The sequence below is a fragment of the Ascidiella aspersa genome, chromosome 8 (assembly GCF_963924565.1).
Source record: "Ascidiella aspersa chromosome 8, kaAscAspe10.2, whole genome shotgun sequence".
Taxonomy (NCBI): Eukaryota; Metazoa; Chordata; class Ascidiacea; order Phlebobranchia; family Ascidiidae; genus Ascidiella; species Ascidiella aspersa.
Genome location: NC_139454.1, coordinates 16,551,117 through 16,566,124, shown reverse-complemented (window position 1 = coordinate 16,566,124; position 15,008 = coordinate 16,551,117). Strand labels below are relative to the sequence as shown.

The window sequence follows — 15,008 nt, the reverse complement described above, 5'->3', positions numbered from 1 at the left end:
TATTCTTACTTCTTTCTTTATTAAAATAACGTCACGTCACAGTTGAAATCGACGGGCACCTACTTGAAAATGTGAAAATCGACGTCAGACTTGCGACCAGATAAGGTAACAATCAGATAGACTTTATTTTTGAAAATAATACAGCAGCATGTATTGTTAATTGTACCGTGTGGTAAAAATACCATCTCTAAACCATTAAATGTACTGCAATATGAACGGTTGAAGATAGCAGAACGCAACATTTTGGCAACAACAACAACAACAAAAACAACAACGGTGACAGGTCGTAACAAATAAAATCGGGTAAAGCAGTATTATTAGTAAAGGTTTCGTCGTATTACCGCGGCGCGAGTCGGCCGTTTGCGGCTTGTTGTTTTTGTTAGTAAGTAAAGAAAAAGTAGGGAAGTCCACAAAATCTTTGCGGAACGCAGGGTAAAAAGGAGCAGAAAAATCGCAAAGGATTTTCCTTGTCGTAAATATATATGTATATTTGAAAAAAGCACAAAAAAAACAACAATATGCAAACTATACGTTTGTCGTAGTCACTTTGCACAGAGAAGGAGTACAGCAACGTACAAACTTGTATATTTTTAAATAAAATCAACAAATAATACGTTAAAAGTTGGCGAAAATAGAACATATTCTTCATTCGATCACACACGCATTGATTCGTTTTTCGGCGACAAAAATGCCACATGTCATTTGCGAATTTTACAAAGCGAGGCTATACAGTAGGTATTATGGGGAGCAATGCACAGCGGGAAAATGTATGTCAGTTTATTTGCAAAGCGGTATTTTTTACGGAAAAAGGTCGTTTATTTGTGGCTCATCGGTTACGGCTTTGACATGAACGAAATAGTGGCTTTAGGCATCCAACATGTCGAGGCAATGTTGTAATTGTGGTTTGAGATATCGCGTAATTGCGGTGCAGCTTTAAGTGGTTGGCTAGGGAACATGAAGGTTTGGTGTTCAAAATTACCTTTCCTTTCAAAATTATAATTGACTGGATAAATGGATGAGAAAATTGGCTTATGTGTTGAGATTACAATAGGCAGCGGGTGAGATCAATTATCAAAGCGGTAAAGAGGATGGTATCAATATGATTGGAGGGAGATTATATGCGAATATGTTATATCTTCTACAGATGCGGAAATGCATGTAAGTGCAACTGGCTCTCCACGAAACAAAAACGTACCTTTACAATCACACACACACACACATGCGCGCGCGTGCGCTGAAACAAAAACAAACAGATAAAGTACAAAAAGAAACGCACAGGGAACAAGAAAAATTCGACTTGGAACATTAGAATATATATTAATAAGTATAGCAAAAGTATCGCTTGGAACATAATTACAATGGTTAGAAACTTTTAGTTTTTGTAAGGTGCTGCAATTAGCACCCTTCCGTAGTTTTTGTTATGCTTCGTATATCGAAAAAATACAAGCAACAACGCTGTATTTTTATATAGTTACAGAGCGATTCCAAAAAGCCATGGACTCTGGTCGCGGTTTAGGGGGTGTTCCCTTGAAGAAGATAGAAAGCGTTTAACAATTTTGAAGAAGCAAGAATTTGGTGCATCAGGGTGAAACTTTGTGAGAGTATGGAAGTCGGATAAGGGTATTTGTGATTCGTGTTCGCCAATAGGTAATGGTTATCACACTCGGAACGAGCGATTCGTGTTCTGCCGCCATATAGAGTGCTTGTAGTCATGCAGCCTATAGACGACATGTGTATTTTCCTGAGATGTAGTTTCGACCTGTACGGCACCGTCTGTACACTCGCGGGGTCGATGCGTGCAAGCCACCACATAAGCGACTAAAAAGCATCGGCACAAACTTGCAATACAAAGATTTTTTTCTTGCGTTGTAAGCCACGCAGAGAAGCTCCATGCAGAGCTTAGGCCTGGTGTCGCTTCATGTGCAGGGAGAGGTGGTCCGACCGGGAGAAGCACCTTCCACATACAAGGCACTTGAAGGGCTTGGCTCCGGTGTGTTTGCGCATGTGCCTGGTCAGCTCGTCGGAACGCGCGAATCGCCAGTCGCATCCTTGCCAGTTGCACGTGTAGGGCTTTTCGCCTGGAAAACAAAAGGAGAATGTTGAGCGTCGTCAGGCGGTTGGGAACTGCTTACAAATATCAAAGCTCATGTATAGAAGTAGGTATCGTTTCAAACGTTTCGAATAACCCTTTATTCATTTCAATTTTTTCTTCCTACCATTATGCTCCAATGCTCACACATAAAATATTACATTTTATTTTTGTATTCGCTCAATTAAACTGAAATATCCTGAGTAAGATACGGCAGTCAACTATCTGCATTGGCGTTTCTCGCAAATAGATCAACGAGATATGTGGAGTGAAGAGCCACAAATTCATTCTTTTGTCAAGTTTATGCATAAATTGATTTCTATTAGACTTGTCCCCGAGTCGTCTGACTTATTTCCTTTTACGGCCATCAAGCGCAACGAATGACGCAATTGCCTTGCTTTGTTGTTGTTACTTTGTTGTTGTATTATTTTTAACAAAGCCATTTCAAAGGGCCATACAAGGTCGGTCGGGTAGAACTTATACACGGCTCCGACTGACTGTGAAAAGTGTCTTTTTGTTAGACGTGTTTTCCTTTGAAAGCTAAAATATCGAAATTTTATAAGAATTGTAAACTCAATTAAAATGTGTTTACTCCATGTTGCGTTTTTTATTACTCTTTCAAAAGATAACAATAAATAGCTTCTGTGCTGGAAATGTTGCTTTCCTACGTTGCAATGGTTAAGTTTACTACACTTTCAGCACTTTTTTCCCTAAAAGCAAAATTTTAGCATCAAAACAACCGTTACATTAGCTATAGGGGCACAAAGGAATTTTGTTTGTCAGTTGGCCCCATCTACGTCAGGCCCAATTTCGAGCAGTTTCCATATGTGCTCGTTGAAGCGTAGCGACGGAAAAGCATGCGCTCCGTGAGTGGAATCATGCGAGACCAGAAAAGATGACCCCGTAATTATCCAGGCGCCAGACTTGGCAAAAACATCTAGATCTAGAGACTTTGTTGTATCGCCAGATTATTGTTAAATTTGAAAGAAATGAATTTCGTATGCTCATGATTTAGTTTTGCGAGGTTCAGTGGGCTGCATTACAATTCACACAATATCAGTTTTTATGCAGCAATATTTTTTTATTTAGTGGTCACGCGTCACCATTATGGTCAGTTAATTTTTGTCACTTTATTTGGTTATTCTGTTTTTATTGGTGATTTTATACTAGGTTAGGGTACAGTTTCTTACCTGTGTGGGTTCGTTGGTGAGCCTTTAAATGTGAACTCTTCGTGTAGGCTTTGGTGCATCCTGCGCAAAAGAAACATAACAGTAACGGTTAGAGTTTGTGCGGCGTTTGCACACAAAGCCCTTGCAAGAATGCGTTCAACCCCATACGTCCTAATTTTCGTGGCACACCTATAAATAGCACAAATAATAAGCACAAATGCCACTATAATCACACCCATCCATGCATATCGGTTTAGTTCATTACTTAGAGGGGAAGGGGAGTAATTTTGAAATTAAATTTTACTGTTTGGCTTGGTTTTCTCGAATTGATTTTAAAATCGCACACACGCATGCACACGGCATTTAGCTCTGCTTTTGCTAGTCAACCGACTGAACTGTGTTGCGCGGAAAATGGGCGTCGCTTGAAAATGCGCTTAAAGAATTTCGCCGCAATTTTAGCGGAAAACTGACGCCGCGAGAGAGGTGGACATAAACAAACATGCGGACCGACCAACCGACCGGCAGGACGTGCGTTGCCGTTGCGCAAGTTCGCGTGTTGTTATATAGAGTCTAGATTATAGCTAGCGGGGTAAGCTTTACGGTCGCGCAACGGGGAATTTCGGTAATAAAACACTAAGACGGCACGGAAAAATTATCACAAAAAGTCGTGACCGGCTTTGGCCATTCTGAGTCGTCCCGTAGCCCGCATTTACGTAAACAAGCGAGCAGAGCAGAGCGAAGCCGCGCGATTTGCATGCTGGAACCTTTGGGGCGATAATGAGTGCTCACATTATGCTCGTTACTGTTTGTTGATAAAATGATAAGAGATCGGGCGATTTCAAAAGTTGCGCCGAACGTAAATTTCGCGCCCACTTCCGAAATCTGTTTGTAAATGTTTTTGTTTCGGGCTTCTAAAATAAAAACATGCAAACAAACACAAGACTCGTATTTAGCTTGCGCAGTGCTGTTTAAACCACGGAAAAACAAATATTGCAGATATCAAAATTGCGCGTAATTAATATTATAAGCCGGCTTATATTTGTTTACAATATTTTTTTAAGTCAATAAATCATATATACACAAACATGGCAAAGAAAGTACTTGTTGTGTTTTAATGTTAGACTAAATTATTTGCATATCGATTCAGTGATGCGCAGGTTATTTCGCCGCATCAGTCTAAAGCCAAGGTTGACCACCACTCCCAGCATGTTCCGCTCTGAAGGAAAACCTGGCGCCGTAAACGTTACGGGCTAATCAAATTTCTAGCACGAAAACGGTGAGAGGCATTTCGCCGCCTGCACGCACCCCATCACGCATGGCCGCCCCTGTCAACAGCCCTGACCCCTCGAAGAAAAAGGCCCCGTCTAAAAGCCAAAAAAACTTTCGCGTGCAACGCTAAGCGTGTCGTGCGGCTGCTGGGGCTTACTGCCGGTCGCTACCTAAAATCACTGTTGCCATACATCGCCACGCCGCATTCCTTTCAACCAAGCAGTACTTGCGAGCTGTGGCAATTGCACGACGGTTACTGCCGCGTGGTTAAGGTTCAAAATGGTTGCTCCCGTGAAAAGTAAGGAATTACCCTTCGCTTTTTAATCGAGCTAAAAATCAGGAGAAACAGTGCGGAAAACAACACGCCCTTCCGTGGCGCGCGTCCCACAAGAGCGTAAGGCAAAATTTGGGAGATTACCGACTACCCCTAATGCTCACTGACACCGATGATGCGACATTTGGAGCAAAGCAATACATTTTGCCTGTAACTGTTTGCATTAGGCGTATTATGCCTGTACCCTGTTGCCCGCAAATAAATTTAGGTGCAGTAGAAAAAGCAGGTTGTCATAAAGCTGCGCTATGGTTATATTCGGTTGGTTTGAAACTTGAGACTATTAGAATAAATATATACCTGTGTGGTTACATTTGTGGACTCGCTTCTTCTCCAGCTCGGGGTTGTTTCGGCGACTGTACCTCGGCCTGTACGGTATCGTGCCGTTCACTGCCATTGGGTAAGAGGGGGGCACCGTCATTCCCATGTAAGGGTGGTGACGTCGGTGTTGGGTCAACTCGCTTCTCTGCTGTTGTTGCTGGAGTTGCATCTCCTGCTGGTGATGGTGATGATGGTGCATGTGATGCTGGTGCAGCATCTGGTTATGGTGTTGTTGGTGCTGCTGCTGTTGGATGGCACCGGGTTCGGCGGACGTATCAAGAATGGAAGGGAAGTTGATCTGATGCGGAGGGAAGATGGGCTGGTGATTTGGGGGAAAGTTGCTTTCACTGTAGCTTATATTGTTGGTATTAGTATAAGGGGTTTCAATAAAGGACTGCTTCTCTTCTTTCGGTGTTAGGTGTCCGTTCAGCTGCGGATTTACTTCGGTGCTGCATCGTCTAGCGTTTTGGTATGCGGCCGGCGTCGCGCTTTCAAACTGCATGTTTGGCAACGCTTGGTTTTCCCAGGCGCCCTGCATGCTGGGCACGCACTCCACGACCTCGCTTTTAACTGGGTACTGCTGTTGCCTCGAGATGAGGTTGACAGGCGAGCAAGCCTGAGGTGGAACGTGGCTAGGTGACATCGGGTTGGGAGAAGCTGAAGGAAGCGAGCACCGATCTGTGGTGAGACTGGTCGATCTTGTCCGTTGGTAGAAATTCATCTGGTTGCTCTCATCTTGGGCCGTGACGGCGATTGAAGGAAGGGACGCATGTCTGCGCTGATCGAAACAGACCTCGGATTCAGAAGAAAGTCGCGACCTCTGGTACATAGTCGCATCTTGGTTGCCAGTGTACATTGGTGAGCTTACCGGTGAGATGGCTGCATTGGAGATGGGGGAGGAAGGGTAAAGTACTGCATCCGACGCCTTGATAAAGCTTGACACAGGCGGGATGTTGCTGTTTATGTTGTTAGGGCTTATTGGAGGGGAAACGGATCCCTGCGTCTGCACATCGCGACTAGGCGAGTGCTGTGGTGATGCGCCGTGAAAGTGGTGGGTGTTTTGCTGCTTGACCACCACGTTGAAGTTGAGATTGAGACACGACATGTTGCCGACGGTGTCCACGTTGCTGTAGTTGTTCGCTTGTTGGTAGACGTTCGAGTTGTGCGCCTGACAGTTGTTGTTGAGGAAACCTGTGCGAAACAGCAACACATTTATTTGATATTTTAACTAACTATAAATATTTTTTTACACACGATTTAGTATTTAGTGTGCAAATGTCCTAATCCGTAGACAATATGGTTAAATAAGTGGGGCCTTCAACGCTAAGGTTTGTTCCAATTGAATTTCTTCGGTAAATAACGATAAGTGTGCATGTATAAAGCATTTCCACCGAGGAACTGAATGAAATGCAAAGTGGTGCCAAATGCACTTCAAAACAAATTCCCGCCCGAAGTTCGTTCGTACCGTGGCACGGCGTGCGCGGACAATTAAGTATGTCGTGAATGTCGGAAGCGCTCTCCCGTCGGAAGGTGCTTGGGTCAGATGCGAAGGTCGGCCGTGATTGGAAAGCGGGAGGGGGCATCGATACGTCAGCGGAGACGTTTTTCATCGGAGCTGTGTTGATTTCTGGACTCATGTAGTATTCGCCCATGGGACCCTGGAACAAAAACGGAATACGTTAAGTAGCCTGAACCTGATCTTCATGTCCTTCAACCGGAAGTCTAAACTATTTTAAGTTAAAATAAAGAGAGTTTCACCCCAATGTTTTGTTGGTGAGTGTTTTGGGTTAACTTATAGTAATCTAACATTTTGTGCATAAATTAGTATTTCGCCCCGTTATAGGAATTACTATTTAATATTCACCGAAAAAAAAAAATTTTAACGCATTGTTCTTTCTGTAAAACAACATCAGACCGACGCTTGTTCACACCACATTTGATTTCTAAAGTGCCGAACAAACAATATCACTCCGTCGTATAACTGCCCGAAAGAAAGAAATACTTGAGGCCGCATTGACGCGCTTCCTTTGATATAGAATGGACAGAGCTTAATGGGGGCGCCGCGTTTATACTTATATGTGCACTGTGCATAACTGGGCTCCTGCCCAATTGCGCCTCTGTGATGGAGAGGGCCACGGCGCGAAATCTGTTTAAACACCCACTGTTTGCCTTGTTGACAATGTTTTTGCTCGAATGGCGATCAAAGCGCAACAGGTCATCATCGTTTTAGCCCAAGCCGACGATGATGCTGGCATAATGACGTTACAAATTGAAACCGAGAAGACAAAGGCCCGAGTTGGTTTGTGTTTGTTGTGTAGCGCTGTGCAAAGAGGACGGCTGCGCGTTCAAAGGCCGACACGGGGGCAAAATAAATTAACCCCAGGCAAGCCCCGAAACTGCCAAAAATATTTAGATATGTGTGCGCGCCACACAACTTTAATCCACTACGAGGAGTACCAACGCATTCACGTAGTAAAAACGGTTTCTGGACCTCGGTGCAATAATTGTAGTTTAATTCGATTACAACAGGGAGTGCAAATAGACGGGAGTGAACTACGCTTTAGGGTTTTAAATTTTCTTACGAATCTATCTGTTTGACAAATTAGGTTGTGTCATAACAAACAAAAAACAACCTAGCACGTAGCGTTGACGCTATACAATGTGACAATGTCTGAACCTTTTATAGGTGTATCACGTACACATATTTGCCGTCTTGTTGTTTCGGCCCAATTGGCCGTATGTGCGACAAAGAGGTCCTTTTTGCCTCGTCGCGTTGCCCTTATGAGCCGGCATCAGGCGTCGACCAGTGGATTAGTTAAGTAGCTTTCCGTGTATCCGACTACGCGACAAACAAGGTCTGCTCCATGAAATTGCTCCCCGCTCGTTTAGCGTTGGCCTTGGCCCTGTGTGCGGTGCTGCCATTTATTAAGCGCGCTGGCAAGCACTGAAAACTCGCGCGATATAACGGTGCAATTTGTTGGACGTAGTTCTGTTTTAAGCCTAAGTTTTATTAGTATTTTGTAATACAATTGTTCTTAATAAAACACCTAATTGCTAGTTTGTACCCATTTCATGTAGATCAAATCATGCTGCTGTCAGCTTGATAGCTGTTTCCGGTTACCATTTTTTTCTCGCACGAAAGTCAATAAAACTATAACAAATAACGGCCTAATGGCGTCTATAGTTGTTAACGTCAAAAATAAAAGGCCTTCTATTTCACAGCAAGTCAAGCTACAAACGGTGATGGTTATTGCTATATATAAAGCATGACTATACAATGTACCGCAAACGGGAAAATAATTCACATCATGCTATACCACTACAATGGGGTGCCAAATTACGCTCAGCTCGAGTCCCAGTTGATTTGCACTTGCCTGAAAAGACGAGTACAGCGAAAACAAGAGCAAATTGTTTGTCCAGGTGTCCGAGTTTCTCTTTGTATGTTTGACGTGCACATACTTCACTTTATAAACGCCGCGCTTCAAAAGCGTCTTGCCCCGAAATGCCGAGTTCGTTTTTTTAGATATTCAATAAAATCCCTCGCAAACCTCACGTCAGACAAACAAGAAGCAACAAGATATAGAAATATTTTTTTTAATTCAAGGTTAAGATTTGTTTTAATGTTGTCCAAATGAAACGTCGTCCTACATTGTTAATTCGGTCATTAAATAGCAAAAAACGAAGTTTGGATTTTTAGAAAAGCATTTGACTATCGAGCGTAATGGGAGATTTTACTTTTTGTAGATACTTTTTATGGGGAAAATAAATCACTTTTAAGTTTGGGCGTTTCAGGTCTCATTTAAAAACACGAATGCACGCCTTACACATAGAATAAAGGAAATAATTTGATCAGCAGAGCGTTTGGAGAAATTTCAGGTATCGCAATATTCATACCCTGATAAACGATTCTTTGCCCGCCACTATTTTAGCGTGTTACGGAACAGCAAATCAAATTATGTTTAATTTGATCTGTGATCCCCGACTGTCTGAGGCATTCACGCGCAAAGGCCCCCACATATTGCTGTTACGTCACAATGGAATTGGTGTGACGTCACTGAAAAAACATGAAAACGCCAGGAAATGAACATTGGAAAATGGCGGGAAGAGCAATACGCCATGCGCTTGAATGACAAAGGATCAGAAGTGTTTATAAATATACACGCTGAAAGAACGGGAAAGGCGAATGGTTCGTCAAACACGCGCGATGTTAAACAATTATATGGAATATTACTGCACAATATTTTAGCTACAATCATTGGATATTTATGATCTGTTTACCTTATCTTACTTGGATCTAGAAGCATTCTGATATAAAGAGCTTTACCGTTCAAGTACCCTATAAAACGGCTCCGACGGAGGCTTGGTTAAGTGGCCACGAACAAATAGTCGTTCGAAGTCCATGGCCCTGCCGCAAGCCAAACAGCCATTTCCGATTTGTCGTCATTGAAAAGTAAACACGTACATTATCGAAAATACCGACACTCGATTGTTGCAAGAATCGATGTTTGTTTGTTTTCTTTTGACACTTCGTCAACCGAACATTTGTAAAATTTAATAGCTTTAGATTTAGGTAGTTGGTTTTCGTATTAATATACAGCTCACGTATGGAATCGCGAAAAGGCTACTGGTAAACTTCAATATTTAAACACGTTCAACGCTTTGGTCCTATTTATTCTCCATGAATAGGCCGCTTAGCCAATTCAAGTGTTCGGGCACCCACCGCGATATGACTAAGCAGGGGAGATTTTAGCCCAGGTCAAAAGTGTTTGAGTTTCGCGTGTTGGAATAGGTGACAACAGGATAGACAAGCTTCCAGTCACTACAAGCGGCCTGTTTGCCCTTTACTGAGCAATTTCCTGCACAACGACGAGTCACTTTATAGGGTCGCGCAGTCGGTGAGGGTGCGGGGTGATCGGGGGTAAAGGGTGACTTAATTTTATCACCCATGTAACCGCTGTGGCACATGATAGCCAACGCGCCAGGCGGCGCCAACCAAGATAAAAAGGTAGTCAAAGCAAACCTAAAGAAACCGCGCAACTTTTTCCAGCATCGGATGTCCCGGGCGTAACGCATGCCTGAAGCCAGGCGCTGGCAACACAGGGGTGCGCATTTTGCAAGTGTAAGTAGGTTACAGTGAAGCAGCCGAGCGCAAAACAACAACTGTCTCTCTCACCTCGATGCTGTCGACGTTTTGGTCCACGACGCCTTGCTCGAAGCAACCGTAGTCGGGCGACGAGACGGGAGAGAAGGTCGATGAGCTTTCGGAAACCGACGCCGCCTGCTCCAAGGAACGGTCGAAGTAGCTTAGTTCGGCGGGATTTGGGTCGTTGAAATTCGGCGAGAGATAATTCACAGCCACGGCAGCAGCCATTGGTACGTATACTTGCTTTGCTTTAAACGTGCGCGTGGTAAAGTCTACCAGGCACTTTGCGTCAGGAATGCTGTTGGTCGTTGGTTTAGCTTAGCTGCAAAACAGCAAAATAAGTCTAAGTTAGCGTAAGATACGCGCTTGAGCAAAAATTACACCTTGCCTGAACGTCGAACCTTACACTTCTAATAAAAATAAAGCCATTCAACACTTGCTTGTTTATTGTTTAACAATCTCCACTGATTATTCAAACCTATATACTTATATACATGCGGACCCAAGCTTGCGTGCTGTGCTGCGCCCAAGTTTTGAATGGCGCCCGCCGGGTGAGACTAAACTATATAAACGTATCGCTTGGGGACAGAGAAAAGTCCTTAATTACACGTGCCAACAAACCGGCCGCCATCCGTCGTCGAGCGACGCTCATTTTTTCGTATGTCATTTATTTGCGTAAAGCCGGATCGTTGCTACGTTGTCGCCCTAAGCGAGTGCTCAGGGGAAAAAGGGACGCACAGGGGTGGGATTTACACAGTTTTCCAGCGTTCGCTGAAAGAGCGTGAAAATCGGTTTTACGCCAATTTCGCCCTGGGCTAAGTTTTCTCTGTACCGGAAACGTTAAAATAATGACGTTAATTGACTAAATAGGGAAAGTTGGTACATAAAGGTTTCTGCAAACCGGTCGAGAAAATAGTTTATGTAGCACCTGCACTAACCAAGTGCCCATGTACGTTCGATCGCCCCAAAACATAATGTTTTACCATTTATTATTGAAGCTGAGGCTATGATTTCGTTTTATCACGCAGTATAATTTTAACGGGCATTGTTCGAGATAGGCAAATATTGTCCTACGCGTCGGAATGCGTTTAATGCCACGTTCAGTCGCGTCGCCTTTTACGCCAAAACTCAGTTGCCTGCTTGTTTTCGTGATTCACGGCGAAAACTTAGCGTCGCGAAAAAGCGCTCGCCCAACTTAAAATGCGATTAGAAAGCAGACCAAAGGCCAAAATCGCATTTATTCACCGATTGGTGCAAACAACGAGGGCTTACAAATTAAAACGCCAGTCCACTTACCAGGAAAGCACCATCATCTAACGCGCTGTAAATACAATGGAGAATCGCTTCATCCTTTTTACATCACTGTCTTCGCGTTTAGACAACACAAAAGAGCACTCCTTGAATTGCGTGCATCTATCTATGATTCTATGTTCTATGATTTTGCGCATATAGAAGTGCACGTCTTTGTGTTACGAATGTACGCTGTCGGTTTCGTATTTCTGTAGTGAACATGCGACTGACCGATAAGCCCCTTTAGTAAAAAAAAATGAAAGTCTGACACTTGGAAAACAGACACCGTTCAGTTGTTTTACGAAAAAATAAACCTGCAACCGAATTGGACCAAGATACCTAATTTTTAAGGTTGGGTTACCTCGGACAAAATATAAATAAAATGGCCAATCTTTTTAAGTGACCTACTTGAGATTTGTTATTTACCCACGTATTTTTACTAGAGAGTTGAACATTCTTACCTTTGATTTTGCTTTGAGTCAGGAGTTGATTTTCGCCGTAGTTTAAGATAGGGTTTCTGCGGAAGCGTGATGATAATGACCTTGAAATTAACGCGCATGAAATCACTTGTGTAAAATCTTTGAAAGTCGGCGGAAGATTGTGGATAGCTTGAGAGTCAGAACTGTGGTCGGCCTTCGAGTTGAAGGCTTCGTTAAAGTAAGATGAAAAGAGTTACTCACAGAAAAGTCGTCGTTGTCGCGCAAACACAGCGTTTCAGCTTCGTTTTCTTTAGTTGCCCTTAGGCTCAGTTTTCTTTGCGATGGCTACGGCGGAAAAAAACGCCAAAAGCCTGTCTGTAATTGTGTCTCTGCAAGGTTAAAGGAAAATTTGTCTTCAACTTGAAACAAGTACACAACAGAAAAAAAACTTTAATTTATTGAGTAAAATTAAAATATGAAACGATAAAGGGTTGAATTATACGCCCAATAGGAGCTAAATAAGCGCTTTTGTTATTTACTGTCGACTTCTAACTATTTGTCTTCAACAGTTAATATGCTGAAATTATATTTAAGTATGCGTAACTATGATAAAATTGCATCAGCAGTACGAACTTAAACTTTGTATATATAGTCTACTACCAACTAGACCCCTGCGAACTTCACGACTATACTGATGACTGAAAAGCTGCAATTGCGCAAATTCGTTCACACAAAATATTAAAGAATTCAAAATCTTACCGGTGGCCCCGGTTTTCAAGCCTAAAGCACAACAACAAGCGTAAACAACATGTCGGCTGTTCACAGATGCGCCAAGTCGCCGAGCAAATTTCGGCGACAAGCAATCGCTTCAAATTGCAAGCCGTTTTTCAAGTCGACAGCCCAAGCACTGACGCAGTCCAGAGAGGGCCGAGATAAGAGAATAAAACTGGGTCTTCTTTCAGCGCATCGCGTTTTTCTCGTCAAAAACGCGCTCGCGCCAACAGGCTTTCGGCTGAACGTTATGCGCCACTGCTTTGCGCAACCGAAAAATTAAAAAAAAACTTTTTGAGGTACCCGCTGGGTATGTCTTGATAATTTCGGGTTGCGCTTCTGCCTTGTCGACCGTGTGTGCTGTAATCTACCATTCTTTCCAAGGTTTGCTACAATCCTATATATTAGTAGCCACAGAATTAAGTTTATGTTTGGGAATTACATCGACCTGCAGTTTTCGACTGTACTTGTATACAAGAAACTATTGTTTTTTATTATAAAATGGTTAAAGTGACAGTTGTTGTCAATATATCAAAATAAGTAGCGATTTCACCAGTGGTGATTATATTGAGTCAGGACGAATATAAATTTTACGCAAATAAATCTCTTGGGTCGTATTGAATAATTCCAATTTTTCTGTGAATTTAGTCGCATTTAACGTCTTGGAAAGAGTAATATAATTTGTATTGGTAAAAAACTCTTGCGATTGTTTTTCAAAATCCAGGAGCAGATAAGGAGGGTTGTAAATACAGTTTTCAACGCTCTGTTGACGCTGAAAACTGTCTCGGTCCGGCTGTGTGTCCCCACATTCCAGTCGGGGGCAACGCTTCGTTTCCAAAGTGTCTTTACTTCCATTATGACGTCACAGTGGGGCTTGTCACGCAATTGTGCGTGAGCCTACCTGTGGCGGCGAAGGCTATATATATATATATATATATATATATATGGTGTGCGTGTGTTTGCGCTAAGCCGTGTACTTGTGCAGTTACACAATAATGCATAGTTGCGATACGTTGTAGGCTACTAAACAAACGTTTACTGATTTACGGCAGGGATGGTCAACCGTTTTTTCTCATGGGTTGCCAACAGTGCTTCGCCACTTTTGAAAATGCATGACTTGACAAACAATATTATGGAATCGCTTCTAGTATTGGTAAATTTGTTTAAACTTATGTTTGCATATTTTTTTGTATTTTTGTAGATGTCTGATTCAGAACCCATTGAAGAGTCGACAGCATCGCTTTTAAAGATCAGAAAACATTTCAGTATGTCCGATATTTTGCGTGATAATCCCCCTAGTTATTTACCAACGTCATTGCTTTGCCTATTTTTTTCAAGTATTTGCGTGGTAATTACTTACACTAAACTATACCCTGTCCTCAACACCTGTATTAGAATTGCTTCGCTTTTTGCAATGTTGGCACGAGTGATGGGATTCAACACTGCGACTATATTCCGTGTCTTCTGCTGGGCTTAACGGCCAGGACATGTTATGGTTCGCATTAAATGTAGGTCAATATAGTATTTAAAAACTTGCATTTTCTGCGCAACAAACGCAAAATAGGGAAACTTGGCTTGATTTAATTAAGTTGATTTAGGCATAACATTTTAAACGAAACAATTCGAACCTTATTTATAATTACATGTCTGTAACTCAATGATTCTTCTAATACGCGGAACTTTTGTCAAATTTAAACGTGATATGGTTCACGGTTTCCCAAGACTTTGGTCTAGTCTTATCCCAAACAAACGCGGTGCTCCAAAGGATTTGTTATGATTATAACTACAGTTGGACTTTTCTGAAGGATTTCTTTAGCTTAGAGTTCAATGTGCTTTGCTTGAGAGTTTTCTGTTGTACATGACACCTCACGCGATGTTTAAAACACTGACACCTGTTATTTTAGCAACATAAACACTGAACACTTTCTCAAAGTTTAAAACGAAAATATTACAACATGACCTGAGCATTAAATGTGGGAAACCCCTTCGTCTGTAACATTTATAAATTTTTATTAATTTTCTATAGTTGTGTTGTAGTAAAAATGAATTAAGGAAGCCCAGTTAGGCAATCCGTTCTTCAGATAGTCTAAAAATATATTGTTTTTTTCTTTATGATTACATACGTCTGAAATTATCTGATCGGAGCCGATAACCTGTGCAAAGTGGTAAAATCCGCACTCTTTCCATACTATAGAGTAGTATCTGG

At 42.3% G+C, this 15,008-nt stretch overlaps 1 protein-coding gene across 1 annotated transcript; it reads right to left on the bottom strand.

Annotated features, from left to right (window-relative positions):
* Window positions 1-101: 101 nt before the first annotated feature.
* On the bottom strand, window positions 102-12,605 carry LOC146136346 (uncharacterized). The gene is made up of 6 exons (XM_083395364.1): window positions 12,074-12,605; window positions 10,353-10,644; window positions 6,645-6,837; window positions 5,159-6,370; window positions 3,280-3,339; window positions 102-2,078 (listed from the first exon to the last, which is right to left on the bottom strand). Exons 2-6 carry the CDS (start codon window positions 10,548-10,550, stop codon window positions 1,900-1,902), a joined length of 1,842 nt encoding a protein of 613 aa, XP_083251490.1. The 5' UTR covers window positions 10,551-10,644; window positions 12,074-12,605; the 3' UTR covers window positions 102-1,899.
* Window positions 12,606-15,008: the final 2,403 nt, after the last annotated feature.

What these genes read in the sequence shown, in the direction of transcription:
- LOC146136346 (XM_083395364.1), bottom strand. Translation starts at nt 10,550, where the DNA reads ATGGCTGCTGCCGTGGCTGTGAATTATCTCTCGCCGAATTTCAACGAC. An exon ending in TCCGCGCACGCCGTGCCACG is followed by an intron (nt 6,371 to 6,644) that starts GTACGAACGAAC and finishes TGTTTCGCACAG; the next exon opens with GTTTCCTCAACAACAACTGT. An exon ending in CCACAAATGTAACCACACAG is followed by an intron (nt 3,340 to 5,158) that starts GTATATATTTAT and finishes TCTTTTGCGCAG; the next exon opens with GATGCACCAAAGCCTACACG.